This window comes from Lithobates pipiens, unplaced genomic scaffold (genome assembly GCF_037356315.1).
Source record: "Lithobates pipiens isolate NorthernLeopardFrog02 unplaced genomic scaffold, aLitPip1_a1.2 Scaffold_3, whole genome shotgun sequence".
NCBI classification, from domain to species: domain Eukaryota; kingdom Metazoa; phylum Chordata; class Amphibia; order Anura; family Ranidae; genus Lithobates; species Lithobates pipiens.
This window is the reverse complement of record NW_027507790.1, coordinates 184649945-184674853: the sequence shown is the minus strand read 5'-3', so window position 1 is coordinate 184674853 and position 24909 is coordinate 184649945. Positions and strand designations below refer to the sequence as shown.

The 24909-nt window shown below is 42.3% G+C and overlaps 1 protein-coding gene across 1 annotated transcript in view; it reads right to left on the bottom strand.

The window, feature by feature from the left end:
• The window catches only part of TENT2 (terminal nucleotidyltransferase 2), a 74470-nt gene that overhangs the window by 8761 nt on the left and 40800 nt on the right, over nt 1–24909 (bottom strand). The window contains exons 6-12 of the mRNA XM_077462603.1: nt 23169–23235; nt 17771–17837; nt 15459–15535; nt 14725–14853; nt 6556–6599; nt 3680–3816; nt 238–329 (exon numbers count right to left, since the gene is read on the bottom strand). Of these exons, the coding sequence (XP_077318729.1) occupies nt 238–329; nt 3680–3816; nt 6556–6599; nt 14725–14853; nt 15459–15535; nt 17771–17837; nt 23169–23235 (613 nt within the window). The remainder of the gene's footprint in view (nt 1–237; nt 330–3679; nt 3817–6555; nt 6600–14724; nt 14854–15458; nt 15536–17770; nt 17838–23168; nt 23236–24909) is intronic.

Below are 24909 nucleotides of genomic sequence, written 5' to 3'. Positions count from 1 at the left end.
CGAGAACGGCCGAAAAGGCGGGCGAGAACGGCCGAAAAGCCACCCAGAGGCTCAAAACTGTGGAGGATCGGTGTAGAACACGCACCCACGATTTTCCCCTGATTTTAAGGGGGAAAAAAAATGCGTGTTATCCCCCGATAAATACGGTAAATATGTGCTCTCTACCTGTGCTATGCTTGTTAAATGTAAACAATTTAGTAAAAACACAGTTGGCAATTGCATGTTTCTTCGCTTCACCTTCCACACAGATGTACTTGTGTCGCCATTCAATGCCATCCGTTCTCTGCATAGCTTCTCCTGTTCGCACAGAAACGATCTTGTCTGTGCAGCTAAGAAAAAAAAAAAAAAAAAAAAAAACACATGTACATAAGTAAATCCCTCTAAATTATTACATAAAGCACGTTACAAACACTGAACGTATACTAGAAATGTGTGGGATAAAACTGCAACCAACAGACAATACATCAAGAATCTGTATAAAATTTGAACTCATTACTCCTCTCCGAGATTAGTCAATCTGGGGAGGGGCTTTACCAGAATTGTGACAGGCATCTGTTCATTTCCTTATTTTTGTAGAATGGGTGACAATTTTCTGATGTAACGCAAAAAAACATAAGCTGTACCTAAGGTGTGCTAATCCTGGCCTAAAATACATTGTTTACTCTGGGTACTAGCGGGCCAGTATCTTTGGAACAGAGCAGGCTTCAGCGGTTAATCAGAATCCAAATAGGAAAAAAAAAAAAAAAAAAGCTGTAGACATATGAAACTGCACATTTATGTAGTTATATCATTGAACACTACTACACAAACGTGAATGGGTTACCGTCTCCAATTGTCTGGTCTTGAACTAGTTGTCCAAAAAACTGTACTTTGAAGTTGTAGAATACATAAAGCAGTAAGCCAGGTAGGTCTGACCAACTCATGATCATTTCATGCGCAATGCACATGTGGATAAACATAAGATTAGACGATGAACCTGTCTGGCGTGTTTTATGGATCATGGAACTATAGAACTATCATTAGAATTGGGCTGATGTAGTAGGGGAACCACATTTAAAACATGAAGACCTTTAGTGGAGAGGCAATATGGACTTTTAAAGATATCCATAACTATTACAAGTAAAGGATAGAGGAGATGGAGATACTGCTTCCCCCCACTCCTACCTATGCTATATGGTCCTGGAAAAAAAAAAAAAAAAAAAAAAGAAATATCTAAATAACAGTCTCTGAAACAGAAAAAAAAGGGAAACATCACCCTTGATTGTGCGCTAGTATTTGGCTCTCTGCACTATCACAAAGTGAAGAAAGTCTTCCATATCTGAAGATAGACCTTGCTGGAAGTAGATATCCAAGCTTTTAGCACCTTGGAAATGACAGATTTGAAAATGCCTCAGAACCTAGGCTTCAAGAACCATGCCATTAAAGCCAGCAACTATAAAGTTGAGGGATTGACAGAGAGGGGGGTAGCAGAGACAGAGAGAGCGATTGGCAAGGTGGATGCATGGCAAACAAGATTGAAATGGCAGCAAAACAGACTGCAGATCAAAATTATACCTGGCTCTTTGCAAGCAGGGACAATGCAAAGATGCTTTTTCAATGCTGTATGGCAGGAAAAAAACGTGGAGACTGCATGCAAGTGACACTCTGCCAGCACATGACAGTCTCAAAAAGTTACCACATTCTGTGGGAAAAATTGAAAGGAACAAGGAATAAATTTAGTGACCTATAATGATGAAGCCTGAAGAGTGCTCCATGCAGAACGCAGAGCCTGAAAGTCTCTTCCAGGCTATCCCCATAATCTCCTGTCCAATGGAGTCTGGACACAATACACAAAAACCAGGCTGAGGATAAAGCCCCATACACACTATCGGATTGTCTGCTGATTTTTTTCCTTCAGATTTACCAAGACCATATAATATGAGGTCAAACCTTAGGAGTTTCAATTTGTATACAATCAGGCAGGCCCTTGCACTACATGGTTTTGGTAAATCTGAAGACAAAAATCTGCAGAAAATCTGGGCTTTAGAGTGCTAAATAGCTGCAATCGAAAAGTCTTGATTGATTAAAAAAAAAAAAAATAAATAAAAAATAGACCTCCACCCTCCTAGAACACTAGGAAAAAAAAATAAAATAAATGGAGGCATGCTGGTAGCAGAGGGGTTTATCCTGGGTGGCCAACAGTTTCTCTTCGTCAGCGTCCAATCCTGCTGATGGACAAGAAATAATCTATTTTACCATCTTAACCACTTAAGGACCAAGCCTATTTCTGACATTTGTTGTTTACAAGTTCTTATAAGTGTAATTGTGAGAGCCGAGGTCTTTTTTGACCCCAGATCTCACATTAAAGAGGCCCTGTGCTGCTTGTTTCTATTACAAGAGATGTTTACATTCCTTGTAATAGAAATAAAAGTGATCAAGTCGCGCCCACATATGTAAACAGTGTGAGGTATTGCCGCGATCGTTAGAGCAATAATTCTAGCACTAGACATCCTCTGTTACTCTAAACGTGTAACCTGTATAAAAAATAATTTAAGGCATCGCTTATGGAGATTTTTAAGTACCGTAGTTTGTCACCATTCCATGAGCATGCACAATTTTAAAGTATCAATTTTACTTTGCATAACATCATCTTTCACATTATTCCAAAACATTGGGCTAACTTTACAGTTTTCTTACTTAAATAAAAGTAGTGTCTTTTTTCCAAAAAATTGTGTTTGTAAGACCGCTGCGCAAATATGATGTGACAATTATTGCAAGGAGGAGCGCCATTTTATCCTCTAGGGTCTCTGCTTTAACAAAAAAAAAAAAAAAGGCTATAGAAAATAAATTATATATATATATATACATATACATACATATACATACATATACATATACATATACATATATATATACATACATACATATACACACACACACACACACACACTTTTTTTTATACAGGTTACATGTTTAGAGTAACAGAGGATATCTAGTGCTAGAATTATTGCTCCAACGATCACAGCAATACCTCACATGTGTGGTTTGGATACTGTTTACATATGTGGGCGTGACTTGATCACTTTTATTTCTATTACAAGGAATGTAAACATCTCTTGTAATAGAAATAAGCAGCACAGGGCCTCTTTAATGTGAGATCTGGGGTCAAAAGAGACCTCAGCTCTCACAATTACACTTATAAGCAATAAAAAAACTAAAAATAAAGAAAAAAAATGGGCCCTTTAAGACCAGAGGGCAGAAGTGACATTAGACATTGCTCTAGTCCTCCAAGGGCAGAGAGTTGAGTGGTGGCCATCTTGCCCTCACTGACTTCCTGCCCATCACTCCATCGGATAGTTTCCGCCGCTGCTGATCTATCCGGTAAGCAGCGGAAATGACTGGGAAGCAGCAGGGGGGAGGGGGGGCACCTCTGCTGCTGCCCAGAAATCCTGTCGCGAATCCGCCCCGGGTCCACTTTTATGTGAAAGAGGATAGCCCACTGTGTAAAAATATACCGGGGTTATGGCAGCTAGTTGCTACCATAACACCGGTAATTAAATGTCAAATTAGCGATGTGCATACACAGTGGGCAGTCCGGAAGTGGTTAAAGTCACTGTATTAAAATTGCTAAGAAGGTAGAGGTATGTAAAAACACCACAAATGAGAGAAGAATGGTGCTCTGTAATCATATGCAACTTACTCAAATTCCGTAGCAAAATATTTTAGGAAACCTACAAACAGGTCCCCCAGGGAGGTGTTGTTTTTGGACTGGTACTTTGGAATATGGCGAGGAGCAAGGTGTACAAGGTGCAGCTGCATTGAAGGGTTAAAACATTCCTGAAAAGAAAATAAAAAAACCCAATTAAGAAAAAATAAAAATAAATCTTTAATCAAAAAGGAAAAAACTCCACTTTTGTGGTTCTCGACATCACCAGGATATCCCAGAAAATATTTCTATTTACAGTGGCACAACAGAAAGCTAGTTCCTAGGTATAGAGATTCATTCATTACAGTACACTTATTTGGGTGTTCTACTTGTGCCTTTAAAGCGGTAGTAAACCCGCAATTTTTTTTTCTTTTTTAAACCTGCAAAGCAAAATGCATAATGAGCTAGTATGCACCGCATACTAGCTCATTATGAAATACTTACCTTAGAACGAGGCCCCGACATCTGGCCCGATCCACGCCAAGGGAGCCGACATGCTCCCTCTGCGTTTCTTCCGGGTATCGCGGCTCCAGCGCTGTGAGTGGCCGGAGCCGTGATATCGTCACTCCCGCGCATGCGCGCGGGAGATTTCATTCCGGCCGGCGGCCACTGCCGGATTTTCAGGCCGAGAATCCCCTTATGCGCATGCGCCGCTGCAGTCAGCGGCGCATACCGGGGGGAATATCTCCTAAACCGTACAGGTTTAGGAGATATTTTTTACCTACAGGTAAGCCTTGTTATAGGCTTTCCTGTAGGTAAAAGTTAAAAATTTGGGTATACAACCACTTTAAATCTACAAAATGTTTAGTGAAATGTGTCAGATATTTTTAATTTAAGTTACTTATTGGTGTATTACATGGTATTCATAGTGAAGGACTTTTGAGATAACAGTTATTAAAATTATGTCCCAGGGTTAAAGTGTCTGTAATACTCAAGGTTTTCACCTTAATGCATTCTATGTGCAGCAGTCCCCCCCCCCCCCCCTGCCCCTTTTCTTACCCGGGAGTGATCCAATCCAGCGATGTGCATGAGTGCGGAGGCTTCAGCCGCTGCCTCTCTCAATGTACATATTGAAAGCAGCAGGAGCCATTGGCCATCAGCCAAATCCAGTGGCACAGTAGCAGGGTCCCTGGCCGGAGTCCCACTGTTTGTGTCAATGGATGCATCAGGACTCAGGAGTGAGCCTGCGCACAGGTGCCCCTGTGGCTTTCCATGGTGGCACGCAATGAAGAGGAGATGCCAACAGCGCTGGGCACCCCGAAAGAAAAGGATCAGGGCTGCTTTGTGCTTAACGTCTACACAGGGCAGAAACGTTTTATTTATTTTTATTTTTTTTTAAATATAAAAATCTCAAACCCGGGTTTACAACCCCTTTTAAGCTAAATGTCTGGATGTGTGGAATTGGAGAGGGCATATTATGGGTGCATTAGTATCTAAAGCAAATTGAAGAGGTTTCAAACAGAACATTAACCATAACTTGATGACAAATAAATGTTCTTTAGAAAGGAGCAACCAAGTATGCACAGAGCGATACAGTGTATTACTGGATTTTAAACAGTAAAGGCAATTATTTTTAATGTTTTACATAGCTATACCTGCAGCCTAAAGAGGGGCCAGCCTGAAGAGTACTTTTAGGACTTAATTTTATGACTAAAGTTCCACATTAATGTGTACATGCACAAGTTCAGATGCAGCTGAAATAAGTTTAAAGTAAACCTGTTAGGTGAACAATCTAGAGGCTGGCACTGCGCTTCTGCCGCCAAAAATACAACTGGTAAAAGAAATGGTTAATTTTTGGGACCTTGCTTTATACATAATAGTAAATTATAAATTTGTGTCAAGCACAGAAATCCTAGTGTAGACATGGCCTATAAAATTAGCTCTATATTGTGGGCAAGTCTTAGGCAGGCCATACATTTAACTTTTTTTTTTTTCCCCCCATTCAACCAGTGCGTTGAATGGGAAAAACACAAAAGCGCCAATTCCCTCATCCATACTTTTGAGGCACCTCCGCCAAGTCACTTCAGGTTTCCCCTGTAATTAGGTCAGGAGGACGAAATGTATCAGGCGTGGCTATGTGCCAACCAGATGGGACGTCAGAGCCGACACCTGAAGTGCCGCGGCGGAGGTGCCCAAGGTTTATGGAGGTCGTGAGACCACGATATAGTACTACCTGACACCACTTGAATTTGTGATGAGCACAATTTGTTTTTATGCTTGTGACTGAATTTTTAACCAATAAAAAACGCATGTGGATGATTTTACACTATGGGAAGTGGTTTTATTTTTCTTCCTTATACTAGGTTATGCTATATGAGCCAGATGGAGGAGGAGTGACCCAGTGGGGTATTACACATCTAGGAATCTTTGGTTTATTTACATTAACCTCTTAGTGCTGGCTATACATATATATGCAGCCGCTCAGCAGATGGGCCCTAATGCAGAACAGCTGCATATATACAGTTCTGTTAAAACAACTTACTGTGTGGAGAGCACACTCCCCACATGGTAGCTGGCGGGGATCTGTAAGCTCCCGATGCATACTTGCAATCGGGAGCTTTCTGATCATGTGACCCTTTTAGAACTCTTAAAGGGCTGAGAGGCAGTCGGTGTGAAGGGGTCAAGTGCTTTGTAGCAGTCATGAGAATGGGTGGCATTTTGCTCCAGTGAATTTCTTCCTGAAGAGAGGGATCTCGCACTGCACGAAGTGTGATTTGTAAAAAAGTTTGACATCTTTTTGCACAATTTATATGAACTTGTATTATGAACTTTTTTTTTGTGTGCATTAATTTTATTGTGTATAATCTATAATTTTTTTGTGGAGGCAATAAGTCACAGTGCTAGTTTGAGGTTTTATATGCTGTACTTACTGGGTAATCTTTCTGTAGAGATGGAAGAACTGGTTCAGGTAGAGCTTAAAAAAAAAAAAAAAAAAAAAGGAAATGTAAAAAAAAAAACACATTTTACTCAAGTTTACAGTTATACAAGAATAATTTATCCATCTTGAAAATGTACATTGAGGAATACAAAATAAATCCACTTTCATGCAGTCATGCTCCATCATATGGCACATGGCTTGTACACAGGTATCTCTATCAATATTATACAGGACTTATGGTGTCAGTTTGCATAACATTTTACAAAAATAAAGGGAGACCATGCGGTTACAATATAATTCAATGCAATACCTCGTACGAGCAAGCTGATACAAGCTGACAGGAAGAATGAATGAACCGATAATGAACACAGAATGAACCTAGATCATTGTTAGCTGCTTCCCTGACTACAAGCCCAAGAATGACAGCTCTGAAACTGGAAAAGACATGGTCACTTCTGGCTTCAATCACTACAGAGGAGACTGAGGAAGGAATGTTCCTCAGTCTCCTCCAGCTTGGCGTCATCATGTGAAGCTGCCTGGTAATCACAGGGGAAGGGGGCTGGTGGAGGAACTGCACTGACCGCACTGTAAAAGTCATCACTTCTACTTTACAGCCAATAGCCAGCTGAATAACGCCAACACAAGTATATGGCTGCTACTGCGGCCATGAGGCTGCGATTAACCATTCGCTCTCGGATGTACCATGTACATCCGAGAAAGTGGGGCAGTGGTTAAAAGTCAAATTTTTCTACCTTTTTGGCAAGGTTTGCTTTAGTGCTCAAACTGGTGCCCCTCCAGCCATTGCAATACTACAAGTCCAATGAGGCACTGCAACGCTGACAATTACAAGCAGGACTCCCACAGGCAGAGGCATGGTGGGGCTTGCAGTTTTGCAACAGCTGGAGGGCCACCAATTTGAGACCCCTGCGTTTAGTGGGTATTGTCACTTAATGACTGGTGGTGAGATGTCTTTTCTTAAGAGTCCAAATATACACACCAGCAGCAGACACTACCAATTTGATTTTTAATTTATTTAATACTATGATATAGAGATCGAAACATCCAAGCTGTGCCGGGACAGAGCCAGAACTATGGCAGGGACAAGTTAAAATGGTTGTATACCCTTAATGCAGAAGTCGTACCTATAGTTAAGCCTATAATAAGGCTTACCTATAAGTACTGTAAAGATCTCCTAAAAATTAGCTTCTGAGCCGCTTCTTTACTAGCAAGTGCCATGACTGACGGCTCAATGTCACGCGACTCTGGCCAGTCACAGAGTCGGAGCCCACGCCCCCAGAAGGACAACGGGTGATGATGGATGCAGCCAACGTCGGGGACATTCCGTGCTTCGATTGCAGGTAAGTGGCACATAATGGGCTAGTATACGATTCATACTAGCCCATTATGCTTTTACTTTGCTGGGGAAAAAGGAGGAAGTAAAAATAAAGCCCCTAAGATATAAAGTAAACTGTAAACCAGGAGAAATACAGGGGCTGCAATTACTGACCTCTGCCTGACAGCACTAGCCATCACAGACATCAATACATGGAGCCACTAACACAGATGAAGCATGTTGCAAGTGAAGTCAAAAGAAAAAAGTCAAGATTCCTGATCTGTATACTTAGGACACGGACTCAAAGGGCACTGAAGATAAAATGGCCAGAGTGACAACTAAGGGCTGAGAAAGATGTGCAACATTTCCTTCTGGAAACCAGGAGGCAACAGGGCGACATTTTATCAGGCTTCATCTATAAAACTAAAATAACAGGTTTTTTCCTACTTTTTTTTCCTACCTGCATGGCAAAGGCATATTGTGCTAGTATGCATCACATACTAGCACATTATATATAACATATATATTATATTATATATGAAAACTAAGCCATCCAGCTATGCCATCGCTTGACACACCTTCCATCTTCACCCGTCTTGCTTTCGGGTTCGCGGACTCTGGTTCTGTGACTGGCGGGAGCCGGGATGACGTCACTCCCGCAACCGCAGTACTCCTGACATAGTGTTCCGCAAAAGCCCCTCAATAGGCAATAAAATGACATCTAACCAATACACACCGAGCAGTAACATTATACTGACCAAGCGAGGAATGTTCATTTGTGGACAATGTATGTATTGCCCTTGGGTGCAGACAGGCACTAGATTCCGCTTACCCAATGGGGAAATGTTTTATCCTCATTTTCATGCAACCTGCAAATACCCATGGAGTTGTATATTTGATGGTGTGCAAACGTGGAACATTTTATGTAGGCAAGACTATCAGCCAACTAAAGCAACACATACGACCATGTTTACTACTCTCAATCTGCGAAAAATGCTTACACTGGTCAGCCACCACTTGGGTCTATATCACAAGTTTGATGGCACTTTAGTCTCCTTTATTGTGTTAGAGGCGATACCTAGGGACCCACGTGGCGGTGACTGGGATAAACGCATTCTCCAGAGGGAAACTCTGGATCGAGCGTCTTGAAGCGACTAGACTGCCAGGTATCAATGAAGTGTTATCATATCGCCAATTACTGTGAGGGCCTTTGGGTGGCTTCCCTTGTCCCTGACTTTCTAGCATATAAGAAGATGTGGGCCATTTGTTTTGGCCTCACGCCCAATTATAATGATCAGGTATGCTTATTTTGATGGCCTGGACAATTTGTGGATAATTGTGGAAATGTTGCTGCACATTTGGTGCTATACCTAACAAAGCGTTAGGTCTTTTTTTAAGTCAATATTTCTATTGAACTAAATGTACGAATATAGCAAACGTCCAATTATATTGGTCTGCTAAACTAAACAATTGTATTTGCCAGGAACATGTGCCCTGGCATTATATTTTGCAGAATATTACTGTGCATTTGTCGCCTGTTTTTTTGTGCTGGAGTACTGACTGCCATTCTCCTCTGACCACGGGGGGCATCAGCTGGGGAATGCCGTTGGGGGTGCGCTTTTGGGATGTGCGGCCACCCAAGCTGCGGCCCACACTCCTGTGTTTTATGCCTGGGATGAGTGGGATCATGTATCCACCTGCGGCAGCCTGGGGACACTCTTCCTCTGTCCCCCTGGCTCACTGTAGCTGCTGAAGATGGCAAGCACTTGGACCGGAACGTCTGGCTCTTTAGTGTGCATGTGCAGTGAACCACTGTATTTATAGAGGGGGTATGACATCCCCCAGGTATCCTGATAGTGTGTCCGTCCGCTCCACTGTGTACCCCGGTATTGTGTCTAGCACCTCTTACTGTGACTGTTTTGGTGGTAGTATGTGTCCATACTGTTCAGGTTTCTTCATGGCCATGTTTGTTTACTTTACTTCCCAGGGGGGTTTGGTTCATGTATTCGTACTAAATAACTGCATATTATCTGGGAACCTACACATGACTTCAAGTTTTAATTGTGGACCAGCTAATTAAAGTATTTGGCTAAATTTCCCCTACCTGTAATTTTCCCTATGCCTATATGTCAGTGCCATTAATTAGTTAATAAGCCTGGGAGGACCAACTCTATGGTAGGTCTTTTTAGATTGAAAAGCACCTGGCTTCATGTGACAACACACAGTAGTGAAGGTAGATTAGATCTTATGCTAGTATGCGAGTACGGGACTTAATTATTCTCATTATGTTTTGATCAGCATCGAAGTAGTTGTTAATAAATCAGTCTATATTTATAGCTTTAATAAATACTTGGCACTATTACTCTTTATATTCAGTTTTAAAAGTGCACCCCCCACATTCCGATTGATTGTGCCCACGTTGTGGCTACCACTTGGCTTTGGTGTACTTGGTGGTCATATCCATATGAAGGGGGTTTTCTTAGCAGTTGCTCCTATGGTACAGATAAACATTGTAACTATAAATTGGAAAGGTTTCCCTCGGGAGGTTCTGTATTGGTAAATATATTGAATAATTATAATTCATGTGCCAATATCAATATATATTGTTGTTTGACTTCTAAATGATTCTATTTTCACGATGTATTTCTCTAGAGTCTTTTTACTCTTTTCCCCCAGAAGACGACCTTTACTGTTAATGGTCGGAACGCGTCTGGGTTTTCCAGTATGATTATATATACCCATATCATGCTATTTTTTCCTATGTATATTTAATGGCTGTATTATATTGTACTTGCAATAGCCTCATTCACAGAGCTCATGTTTTAACCCTTTCATGACTACGCCCATTTTTGGCATTTGGCGTTTACAAGTTAAAATACATATTTTTTGCTAGAAAATTACTTGGAACCCCCAAATATTATATTTTTTTAGCATAGACTCTAGAGAATAAAACGGCGATTGTTGCAATATCTTATGTCACACGGTATTTGCGCAGTGGTGTTTTAAATGCAACTTTTTGGGAAAAGGGACACTTTCATGAATAAAAAAAAAAACGAAACCGTAAAATTAGCCCAATTTTTTGCATAATGTGAAAGATAATGTTACACAGAGCAAATAGATACCAAACATGTCACACTTTAGAATTGCATGCACTCGTGGAATGACGACAAAACTACGGTAAATAAAAATCTCAATAGGCGACGCTTTAAAAAAAAAATTCACGGTTACCATGTTAGAGTGACAGAGGAGATCTAGTACTAGAATTATTGCTCTCGCTCTCATGATCGCAGCGATACCTCATATGTGTGATTTGAACACCGTTTACATATGCGAGTGCGACTTCCATATGCGTTTTCTTTGCTTCGCGGGCTCGCGGGGACGGCGGACGCTTTAAAAAAATATATTTTTTTATTTATTTTAAAATTAATAAATAGTTTTTTTTTTTGATTTTTGTAAAGATCCCTTGTGACAGTAATAGGTGGTGACAGGTACTCTTTATGGAGGGATCGGGGGTCTAAAAGATCCGATCCCTCCTTTACATTTCAATGTATTCAGATCACAGAAAACGGCGATTCTGAATACTGTATATATTTTTTTTAAAACCAGCGCCATTGGCAGCCGAGTAAACGGGAAGTGACGTCATGACGTCGCTTCCGTGTTTACAATTAGGAGACTGGAATGAAGCTGCTTAAGGCTTCATTCCAGTCCCTGCCCAGCAGCTGGAGGCATCCGATTGCGCGGGAGCACCGGTAAGAGCGGTGGGAGGGGGGACGTCCCCTCCCACTCCTCCGGCATAACAGCCGACTGGCTTTTAGCTGGATAGCCGATCGCCCGCTGTGAAAAATGGTACCGGGATGATGCCTGCAGGTGCGGGCATCATCCCGGTATAACCCCCGGAAGCAGAGTACACACATCTGTGTGCGCTCGGCGGGAAGGGGTTAATACCCTTTTTAATGTAACAATTTTCTAAATTAATATTTTTTCAATTTTTGAATTTCTTGCTGCAATACAAAACCCCACGGGGAAACTAGTATCGCTCTCCATTTTCAAACATTGTGACAATTGTTTCAAGCGAGTACACATACATACACACAATTGTATTAGTATGATTAATTTTGTACTGTCTTAAATTTGAGCAAATTTCTCTAAATAGAATTGCTGAAGCTCATGAAGAAGCGTCAGCAGGTCGCAAAACATGTAGAGAGAGCAATACTTTTTAACATACGAGGACTGTGGGAATCACCAAGGGGATGCTACATCATTGTGTGGACATTTGTTCCATTTTGCCACACGGAGAATTTTCAGTGTTGCCCCTGGGAGTTAAACACTGTGTCCCACATTGCTTTAAATATAAATATTTTGTGCATGTACTTCATGTGAATTAATAACATTTGTATTTTTTATATACGTGCCTACAAAGTCCATTATTCACATTATTAGCATTTATAATTTACATAGGATGTGGCACACTCATAGGTGTTCGATTGCTACCTGAGGGCAATGCAATCAATTCAATGTCACATGTGCATATGCACGCAGAAGCCGCCAGTCACGGCACAGGGCTCTGAAGAACAGCACGGATGGCCGTTCCTTCAGAGCGCATGCGCCAATAATGTCGCTGGCTGTAAAGATCTCCTAAATGGTGCATGTTTAGAAGATATTTACACTTCCTACAAGTAAGCCTTATTATAGGCTTACCTATAGGTAAAATTTGAAGATGGAAGTTTACTTCCTCTTGAAGCATCTCGATAAACCCAAAGAGCCCAATATACTGTAGCTGGGATAATGGTGTACATTACAGTATACAAATTAGATTCATAAGCATCGGATATCAAACATGGGTGAACCCCTAGAAGGCAAATAACAGTACAGAGATGTACATTCAGCAAGGAACAACATCCAGTCCCATCAAGAATCGGTGTAAAAGATAAAGCAGGTCAACTGACTGATCATGGAAAGGAAACAGGAGAAAAGTCCAGCAAGGAGGATGATAACCAAGCAGATAAAAAAAAAAAAAAAAGCAGACGTATCAGCAAAACAGTGTGGAGGATGGTGGGAATTTATGCTCAGGAACGATGCTCAAGTGCTCTTTTTTAGAATCAAGAGGTAATTAGATAGAACACAAATATTGAGCCATTTGAAAGATACTAAACCAGTATCTACTGTAAATAATTAGGGGGCAGCGCCAGAGCATGTGGATTAGAGTGCCATTACCTAGAACAACATGGAACATCCATTTTACCCCAGGAATTACTTTTTTGGTGTTTATAATATACCATATGTAGTATAAATAGGAACGTCAATATCTAGGGAAGGGGAAATACACTATATTGTCAAAAGTATTGGGACATCTATATTATTTCACACACACTTTAATGGCATCCCAGTCTTGGCCCATAGGGTTCAATATCGAGTTGGTCCTCCCTTTGCAGATATAACAGCTTCAACTCTTCTGGGAAGGCTGTCCACAAGGTTTAGGAGTGTGTCTATGGGAATGTTTGACCATTCTTCCAGAAGTGCATTTGTGAGGTCAGACACTGGTGTTGGACAAGAAGGCCTGACTCACAGTCTCCACTGCAATTCATCCAAAAGGTGTTCTATCGAGGTCAGGCCAGTCAAGTTCCTCCACCCCAAACTCACTCATCAATGTCTTTACGGACCTTGCTCAGTCATGTTGGAACAGGAAGGATCATCCCCAAATTGTTCCAACAAACTTGGAAGCATGAAATTGTCCAAAAGGTCTTGGTATGCTGACTTAAGATTTCCCTTCACTGGAACTAAGGGGCCAACCCCAACCCCACACCATAATCCCCCCTCCACCAAATGATTTGAACCGGTGCATAAAGCAAGGTCCATAAAGACATGGATGAGCGAGTTTGGGGTGGGGGGAACTTGACTGACCTTCACAGAGTCCTGACCTCAACCCGATAGAACACCTTTGGAATGAATTAGAGCAGAGACCGCAAGGCAGGTCTTCTCATCCAACATCAGTGCCTGACCTCACAAATGTGCTTCTAGAAGAATGGTCAAACATTCCCAGAGACACACATAAGCCTTCCCAGAAGAGTTGAAGCAGTTACAGCTGCAAAGGGTGGGCCAACTCTATTAAAATCATATGTCCCAATACTTTTGACAATAGAGAGTAGATACAGCAAGTACAAACTTCCAATGCAGCTGTGCTCATCTATGTTACCCACGCCTTGCCTCCATTCCTCTCCACATTGTAGATATACACAACCAGTATATGAGTAGCGTAGATATCAGACACACTTTTTGGTAGTGCTCAACAGGGCTACCATGTTAAGGATAGTTACAAATGGTTTTTACCACAAAACCCTACACATTATCCTGACCTAGATTACAAAGATATAAAAAGGTACAACTGTTTATTGTAATAATATACAACACAATTATACAGACTGCATGATAATAGCCTCTTTTAAATGAGATATTGAAAATTTGATAGGAACTGAACAAGCGCAATCCAGGATTTCAATATGAAGAGGTAGCTTAGGACTCTGCAGAGATGTCTTCCCCCTCATTTTAGCCCACTCCCTGTTCATCTTTCCACGAAGCCCTTTCGCCTCCTGTGTATGGCTAATCATGCAAACAGCGCCTTTCTTCACTAATGATGACTGTTCTGCTGCAGAGTCAGTTAACAGCTGTGAGTAACAGTCAGGCCCACAGGGAGAAAAGGATCAGACTCAGCCCACACAAGATCCAGCCAACACACTCTTCACTTCCCAGACAAAGCTGTGCACAGAGTAAGAGCACCTGCTGTGCACATTTATCTACGAAAAACACCAAGAAATTAGACGAGTTACTTACTTTGTAAATAGTGCAAAACCATTAAAACAAGACTATAGCTGCTCAGGGTTCCACGGCTGGCATCATTTATACCATGGTGACTTGCCCACCTCTTAACAACCAGAACTAAAGGACGAACACGGCTCTCTACTGTAAAATCAGAAGGAGAGAGTCTGATTAACTTCACTAACTGTTACCACTGTTATCAATACATTTCATAAGATATATTGAGAAGACTTTGTTAGTACAGTCACCTGTCTGTGCATGTGCAGCTGCTTTACAATGGAACAGAAGGCAGACTGCCCCCGCCCCTGGTGTCAGTGGGAGGAAGGGGTGCCCCCGCCCCTGGTGTCAGTGGGAGGAAGGGGTGCCCCCGCCCCTGGTGTCAGTGGGAGGAAGGGGTGCCCCCGCCCCTGGTGTCAGTGGGAGGAAGGGGTGCCCCCGCCCCTGGTGTCAGTGGGAGGAAGGGGTGCCCCCGCCCCTGGTGTCAGTGGGAGGAAGGGGTGCCCCCGCCCCTGGTGTCAGTGGGAGGAAGGGGTGCCTCCGCCCCTGGTGTCAGTGGGAGGAAGGGGTGCCTCCGCCCCTGGTGTCAGTGGGAGGAAGGGGTGCCTCCGCCCCTGGTGTCAGTGGGAGGAAGGGGTGCCTCCGCCCCTGGTGTCAGTGGGAGGAAGGGGTGCCCCCGCCCCTGGTGTCAGTGGGAGGAAGGGGTGCCCCCGCCCCTGGTGTCACTCTTATGAAGAGAAAAATGTACTTACTCTGTGCATAGGTTCGGAGAAGGAATGTGTTTCTGATTCCCACAACATTGTTTACATTCAAGTCAAACTCCACACCACTAGCAAAAGAAAAAACAGGTAAAGGTAAAAGATGGCTCTATAAGAACCCATTTTATGCCATTCCACTTATTTGTTACCACAGATTCAGGTTTACTTGAAATTGAAGACAACGAACAAATAATACCATTTTGGAAGGGGGGGTGTGTGGAGAGAAAGTCTCGTTCGGTGGCTAGGGGTAGCAGCCCTACCCAAAAAGTTAAAGCAACAGAGCGAGGGAGCACAAACATTGCTAATCTGGCCTGAATTGGCAAACTAGTTAGTAGCGCAAGTTCATGGAAAAGGGGAAGTTCCCCTGGTTCTCCTACTCCCCCACCTGCCACATTTGGCATTTTTTAAGGGGGGGGGGGTTCGTCAGGTACCCGCTGCGGTGATCTGAACAGAAATAAAGCCCCTCCTTCCCCCCGTAGCTTTCTGGGACACAGCACAGGTCTCAGAAGACTGCGGGGCTATTCAACTCATGCAGGTGCAGTCCCTTAGTCAAGATGCCGGTGCCTGCACCCGAACCTGAGACTGGAGCTCCTCTTTAAAGGCTTCCAACCATCAGGTTTGTCTATAAGAATTACAGAAGAGTCAGCACAGCGCACAACATATGTAAGGGCTGGTCTACACTTGTGGTCAGTAAAGGTGGAATTTGGCGGAAAAGGCAGGCAATTGAGCAAGATAGGTACACTGAAATGACAGTTCTTTGACTTTTTATTTCTGACCAAAATGCCTAATGAGACTGGTGGTTCTAACTGCTTTTATCAGCAAGCCTGAAAAATAAAAAATAAAAATTCACTCTCATTCTAAGAGGAAAAATATACACCATTTGTGGAAAGTGGCCAAAACAGACCTAAATTGTTTCAGACGTCTTCCTAATAAGGATTACGATTTTAACATGGAGAAGGGATTCATATTCAAGCAAAAGTGAAAAAGTGTCAGTCAAAAGGGAGTTGATTATTTAGCTCAGCAACAAGATTTCTCCACTAACACAGAAGAATAAGGTTTTACAGGTTGTATTAAATTTAGCATTTTCCCTTCAAGAACTCAACTGAAACACAGGTAACTAAAGTCAATATAGGTTTGCTGCAATGGCAAGCCTCGAATAAAATCTGCCTCTTTAATACACTGTTTGACATTTGCTAGTACATTTTTAGAATACTCATACGGCTAAACCCACAGCGGTAATACACAAACATAAAGACCTTTATTTTCAAAGCGTCACTTATTTTTAGGCGAGTTCAAAAATTTGAAAACGACAGTTGCACGACTGAAATAAAGAACCATATCTGTGCTTTTCTGGTGCATTTTGCATTTTTTGGCAGCTTTTTTAATTAATTTTGCCAGTCTATTGTCATGCTAGAGAAACCAGCAAAAACTAAGCGGAAACACAACACAAGCACTGCGTTTTTGATGTGCTTCCACTGAGGTCTATGGAACCAAAAGTGCAACCTACTGCAGGCAAAAAAATCCGACCATTTTCAAAAAAAAGGCAATGGTTGAAACCACATATATGTGAATGTGACCCAAAGGTGATCATGTTAAAATGGACTGTAGTGCTTTATGCAAAACTGAAAACGCATAGATGTGAACCTAGCCTCTAGCTTGAAGAGTTACACCCAATACATGGCAAATAAATGCATCAGTCGGGAAAATGTTAAAAGAGAGCCCATAACTGGTACTGGGTACATGCAGCCGCGGCATCCTACTTCTATGGACTACTTGAGCATAGCTCCGAGGTGGATGCAGATGCAGCAAAAAAAAAAAAAAAAAAAAAAAAAAAAAAGGAGGCCCAGCAGCCTCATCAATGCCTTTTTTTAAACTAGTTTTAGTTAGTTTGCAGCCTCACCATCTCTCATATAAGCAGCTTGAATCAGGAAATCACGAGCCGTCGACTCCACTCCACTCCCGCCTCTGCCATCGGCATTGGACCAGCTCCTGCGATAGGCAGAACACTGGTCCAATGCCGGGACTGTGTGCTTGTGTGATGTGAGCCAAGTAGAGGAGATGATGGCTCAGTGAATTCCAGCAGCACTCGCCCCCCTCCGAGGTACGCTGATGGCGTATAACATGCACCCCTGATTTACCCCCCAATTTTCAGGGGAAGAAGGTGCGTGTTATACACCAATAAATATAGTAATAAACAAACATCATGATTATTAGCAGTACAAGACTTAAATCCTCTAGTTTGAAAAGGAAAATGCAAAAGCTGCATTTCAGCAGACTAGCATTCACAAAGGCATAAACAGAATTACCTGACTTTGTCCCTGAACTTTACAATTGGCACTTTTGCTCTGATAAGTTGAGGTCTTTCAATATAAGCTAAAAAAAAAAAATATATATATAAAAAAAACATGCAAGTCAAAGTAGGCAAATCAAAAAGATTTAAATACATGTTCATATTATTCTAAAACAGTACAAAATAAAGCAGACTAAAAATACAATACCAGTTCTTTACATCTCTATACTTAAAAACATAAAAAACATTGGCAATATTGGAGGGGGTTTGACATTTTGGAGTATAGAAAAGACATTTAAAAAGTGTCATTAAAAAAGGAAGATTTTTTTTTAAACAAAAAATGTTCTACTTACCGTATATACTCGAGTATAAGCCGAGATTTTCAGCCTCTTTTTTGAGGCTGAAAGTGCCCCCCTCGGCTTATACTCGAGTCATCGCTGTCTGCCCGCTCGATCAGCGTGTCGAGCAGACAGACAGCGGCCATTCTATAATTCAAAAGCCGCGCCTCCGGCTCCGCCTTCGCCTGTGATAGGCGGAACACTGAATTTCCCAGCAGCCTGTGTTCCGCCTATCACGGACATCGTATCATCCTCGTACTACGGACGAGGATGATACGATGTCCGTGATAGGCGGAACACAGGCTGCTGGGAAATTCAGTGTTCCGCCTATCACAGGCGAAGGCGGCGGCGCAGCTTTTGAATTTTACAATGGCCGCCGAGGCGCCGACGAAGAGGGCACGGGACGGAGGCAAGGCAAGGCACGGGACGGGACGGAGGCAAGGCACGGCGGCAAGGCACGGCACGGGACGGAGGCAAGGAGGCAAGGCACGGGACGGAGGCTCGGGACAAAGGCTCGGGACACAGGTAGGCTGGACACACACACACACACACACACACACACACACACACAGGGATGGATGGATGGATGGAGACACACACACACAGGGATGGATGGATGGAGACACACACACACAGGGATGGATGGATGGATGGATGGATGGAGACACACACACACAGGGATGGATGGATGGATGGACACACACACACACACAGGGATGGATGGACGGACACACAGGGATGGACGGACACACAGGGATGGACGGACACACACACAGGGATGGACAGGCATGTCTCACCCTCGGCTTATACACGAGTCAATAAGTTTGCCAGTTTTTTTGGGGGTAAATTGGGGGCCTCGGCTTATATTCGGGTCGGCCTATACTCGAGTATATACGGTAACTGCTTTGTACATTTTTTTTTTTTTTGCACAAAGCTGCCCCCGATCCTCTGCCAGTGCTCCTGGCCCCTTCCTTCTGCCAAGTGGAACCCAAGCAGGCTCACTCCCGAGGCGCTGTTCTGTGTTCATTCACATATGGATCATGACTCAGCAACCCCTCACTCCATCCTCATTGGCTGTTATTGACTGGCTCCCGCTGCTGTCTCAGTCAATGAGTAGGAAGATGCCAGCTATTCCCGAGTAAATCGCTGGATCGAGATGGGGGGATGTGTCTTTTACTTTATGCATGGAATGTATGAAGGTACAAAACCCTGAGCCTTTGCAACTACTTTAAAAAAGGATAAAATTCACTTTTTAGAACAAAATAAATGCTATTTTTTTTTTTTTGGGAGCCTGTAAAGAATTGAATCAGACATCAGCAGATGTGGAGAAGATCCCCGCTAGCTGTCATATTGGCGAGGTGTGACTTACCCCATTCATTGCTGTCACACCTGTCTGGAGACCCCTGAAATTGACTGTTTTTTGATTGTATACTTTTCTTTTTTATGACCACTTGTCAATTGTACGCTGTGTGTCACTCTATGTACTACCTGTAATGCTATTCCTACTTGCTTACTTTACCTATTATCAAAGTATTTTGCTTTGTTTTATGTCACTCTGCATACTGTGCGATACCAATAAAGCACCTTTAAAATGTTACAAAAAAAATTGGGGAGGTGCATGGGCCTGTCCAATCGTAACATGTTACACCCTCAATATTGATGTAACATGTTAACAAAAGGTGAACTTTTCTTTTAGGCGCTAGAGAAGACAGCCTTTTTAAAAGAGCCCTTTCAAAAAGGAAGCCCTATTGGATACATGAAGCCAATACAAATGGTCCCAAATAGTTTAACATTACTATAGACCTCAATTGCTATATTAGTGATTTATGAGATTGTTTCATTAATATATTGTTTATTCCTGTCCTTCTATTTGATATATTTTATACACTATCATTTTAGGATTATTTAATCCAATTTTAAATATATCTATACATTTTAGATTAACATGTGCAGGAGTAGCTATATGGGACTAACTTTGGAAGGGGGAGGAGAATTATATATGAGCCATTTATGTATTATTTTTTTTTACCCTAATTGTCACTTCTGTGTTTCCATAGTTATATACTGGGGCTGCCGCTCTTTACGATTAGTAGTTCGGTATGCCTGCATATACGGGTTTTAAAGCTTCACAGCTAAACAGCCTGCTGGTACAGCCGAAGCAAGATAAATACACTGGCTGTAATTGCTTCACTTTGAGCCCCTGATGACGTCAGCATTAACAAAAAAACTGTGGCAGGGGTCTAGCAATCCTGGAGTGAGCAGAGTACATGGTGTGGGTTGGAGGAAAATCGGGCAATTGTCAGTGCTTTACAGGAATTTCTATCCGGGCAGCGCCATTCTCTCCTGTGCCTTGTACAGCTGTGGATATTTTTATTCTACCATTTTTTTTTATTAATTTAGGCAAAAAGGAGAGGCCCAGGGACCCCCGATACAAAACATCAAACATAACGGGGTGTACAGAACGTATATAAAACAAGGAGAAAAGTAAACCAGCCATCTGCTCAGCTCCAGCAAAAGGCGCAATGAAGGAGTACGGAAGTCTCACATGGCTCTCCCCCTTCATTTTTAATAATATATAACACAGATATGAGAGTAACTAGAGCCAGCCACAGCCATGGAGGCTCAGAAAAGCTCTGGATATTTTACATACTACTTATAGTATATGTGAGCGCATTACTTTTTATCCACGTTTATAATAAATCAAATACACAGAGCACTATACCTTCCTTGTCTTTCTTTGTTAAGGAATCCAATGTACATAATGATAATCAGAAAATGTCTATTTGCTTATGTGTATACATGTTCCCACTCTCCTTACTTATTATGTAATATACAGATTGACTTTCTGTTCGGAGCCAAGATGGCGTCTACACCCTACATCCCCCGCGTTAGAAGAATTCATTTGAGATAAGGGAACCAGGGTCAACCAAACTTCAAGCATCAAGTTTCTTCATTTCTCTTGTATTGTAACCAATGAGATGTACCTATTAGACTGACATAGCAATGATGTATCTTTCTGTATAAAATATTAACACCGCCCACCAATAAATCAGAAGTTAGAAGTAGCCTGAGCTGAACGTATCTCAGAGAGTGTTTACTTCTAATGTGCATGCACATTTATACTTTTTAATTAGAAATAGCAGCAGATAACCAAGAACTAATTTGTAGTTCTTATCCATTACATCTTGTGCTGGGTTACTTAATTCCTGGTTGATTGGATTCATCTATGAACACACAGCTTAGGCCTGGATTTAAAGGGATAAGCCCGGTAGACCTTTGCAGTAAAGGTCAAACCCCATGGTAAGATTATGCCAAAAAGGGGATGGTGAAGGTTCCCCTTGTGATATGCACATTACCACCCTGTGCAAGAGTTTGTCATTGTATTTAGGAGGTTTTTTTTTTTTTTTAAACACAGACTGTTATTTTGATAGAGCTAAATATTCACAATATAGACACCTATGCACAATGTGTACATCTTATTTATAAATTCACATCAATTTATGTGAACACAATTTTTAGCACATACACACTCACCAGCCACTTTATTATTATATTAGGTACACCTTGCTAGTACTGAGTTGGACCCCCCTTTTGCCTCCAGAACTGTCTTAATTATTCATGGCATAGATTCAACAAGGTGTTGGAAACATTCCTCAGATTTTGGTCCATATTGACATGATAGAATCACACCGTTGCTGTAGATGTGTTGGCTGCCCATCCACGATGCAAATCTTCTGTTCCGCCACATCCCAAAGGTGCTCTATTGGATTGAGATCTGGTGAGTGTGGAGGCCATTGGAGTACAGTGACCTCATTGTCATGTTCAAGAAACCAGTGAGCTTTGTGACATGGTACATTATACTGCTGAAAGTAGCCATCAGAAGATGGCTACACTCTAGTCATAAAGGGATGAATATAGTCAGCAACAATTCTCAGGTAGGCCATGGCATTTTAACGACGCTCAGTTGGTACTAAAGGGCCCAAAGTGTGCCAAGAAAATATCCCCCACACCATTACACCACCACCAGCCTGAACCATTGATGCAAAGTAGGATAGATCCACGCTTTCATGTTTATGCAAAATTCTGACGCTACCATCTGAATGAAGTGAATAATTATTATCAGCACACCAGGGATTCCTCAAAAGGGTCTAAAGCTTTATTTTGGTGGTCACATCGTAAACACATGGCAATGTCACAGGGCCCCTTAGTCAGACAAGTGACAAAGTGCAGTGCAAAACAACAAGTATTTAATAGACAATCCACCAATCAGTGCAGATAATTGCAGACTAGCCCCGCCCCTTGGCATCATAATGAGGTCATAAGCCATTATTCTCAATTTAAATTTATGACATAACTGTACCAGTACCAATTGGTAAAGAAATAGCAATCAAAACGGGGGGGGGAGAATGAAAGGGAACAAAAAGATTTCCTCTGAAATCAATGCTAATCACACCAAGCAACGTTTTTTCCAATCGTTTATCCTGCACCTTTGGTGAGCCTGTGCGAATTGTAGCCTCAGTTTCCTGTTCTTAGCAAACAGGAGTGGCACCCAGGGTGGTCTGCTGTTGCCCATCTGCTTCAAGGTTCCATGTGTTGTGCGTTGAGAGATAGTATTCTTTGTAGCAAGTGGTTATTCAAGTTACTGTTGCCTTACTATCACCTCGAACTAGTCTGCCCATTCTCGTCTGACAAGACATTTTCGTCCACACAATTGTCACTCACTTGATATTTTCTCTTTTTTGGACCATTCACTATAAACCACAGAGATGGCTGTGCGTGGAAATCCCAGTAGATCAGCAGTTTTTGAAATATTCAGACCAGCCCATCTGGCACCAACCATGCAATGTTCAAAGTCAATTATATCCCCTTTCTTCCCCATCCTGATGCTTGGAGTGGAACTTCAGCAAGTCGTCTTCATCACATCTAGATGCCTAAATGCAATGAGTTGCTGCCATGTGATTGACCGATTAGCAATTTGTTTTACTAAGCAACTGAACAAGTGTACCAAATCAAGTGGCCGATGAGTATATATGCGCATAAAGGTAAATTTAGCATGGAAAAAAGTTAGATACTTACAAAGTCGGGTGTAGAAATGTTTTTGGAGTAAGCTGAGTATGTGTCTTGCTTCTGTTTTCTGATTCATCTGCCGAAAACAAAGAGTTTCATGTCCAATGGGAAAAAGTGGTGTTGTATATAACATTTTTGGCAGGTACATATGAATATTCTGTGCTCTCTTTTCACATTTACCTGCCTATTCTTTTAATAGCTCAAGTTATTTGCAACCAGAACTTAATAAAATTCTTACTCCAGCACTTTCAATGCTGCTGGCTCCTGATCTCAGTGCTGCTTCCCTGAACATCCAGCCTGCACTTCCTGCATGCAAAGTTGGCTCCAGAGGACACTGCAATAGTAAGGAGCCACCCTGAATCAAGAAACCTGGAGCAGCGGTCACCAGTCTTCAACTGGAGCTCCGACAAGAATTAAAAATAAAGAGTCTGCAAACCCAGTAAGTGATTGAATCGGTTACTGGGAGTGCTTAAAAAAAAAAAAAAAAAAAAAACAGTTTAATGTCACTAAAATAACAGCATGTGAAATGCATCACTTTTTTGGTATTCATCCATCATTATATTTTGCAATGTTAAGCATAACCAGGGCCTATATATATATTTTTTTTAAATCACAATCCTAAAATGCAGGTCGCAGCATGAACCTTGTGGATCCCTGCGGAGTTCTCTCTGCTTAAAGCGGAGGTCCACCCTAAAGTGGACCTTCCGCTCATCAGAACCCTCCCCCCCTCCGGCGCCACAATTGGCACCTTTCAGGGGGGAGGGGGGTGCAGATACCTGTAAAGTACAGGTATCTGCACCCACTTCCGGGATAGCTCTCTGCGGAAAGGGGCGTAGATTACGCCCCTTTCCGCAAGTGCCCGCCCCTTTCTGCAAGTGCCCCGCTGCCTGCTGGGAAACACACAGATCCCAGAGGCAGCGGGGACCGTCCTTATTGCGCAGCGCGACTTGCGCATGCGCAGTAGGGAACCGGGAAATGAAGCCGAAAGGCTCCATTTCCTGATTCCCATACCCAAGATGGCGGCGGCAGCACCCGAGAGACGATCTAGAGATCGGCTTCGGGTGCCGACATCGCGGGCGCGCTGGACAGGTAAGTGTCACTATTTTAAAAGTCAGCAGCTGCTGTATTTGTAGCTGCTGGCTTTAAAAAAAATAAAAAAAAACGCGGAGTCCCGGCGGACTCCCGCTTTAACACAGAAGACAGATCTGTGAATAACTTGGTCATATGAAATGTCACCCTGGATTCTGCGACTCCATGACTAAAACCACTGGGTCAGTATGCTATCCAACTAGCATTTTTAGAAGGAGGGATTCAGCAATGGCAGCCCATATTTCAGCAAAAATGTCTTCTAAAAAAAGGAACCCTGTAGCCAATATCAAACTGAAAACGTGGTTACCTGATGAAAAGAGCATAACCACTGCAAACAGCAGGAGAGGTAAGTATTCATCTTTTTCTTTTCAGGCAACAGCTTTATTTATTTTTTCTATTTGATATCGGTGACTGGGTCACTTTAGGGTTCTCCAGGCATCCAACTAGAATGCCATAGAAAAGGCTCCCTTCTTAGAATGAGGATGCCAGCGCTCTCATTTCTCTGTAGGGAATACAAAATGACAAAATGTCAATTTACACTCCTCCATTACAGGAAAAAACATTAGATAACTGCTCGTTTTCCTATGCATGTATGATTTTTTAGCAACTACCTGCCCATCTACTTTTAATTTTCTAATAGTGTGAGGTGTTCTAGTTCTTT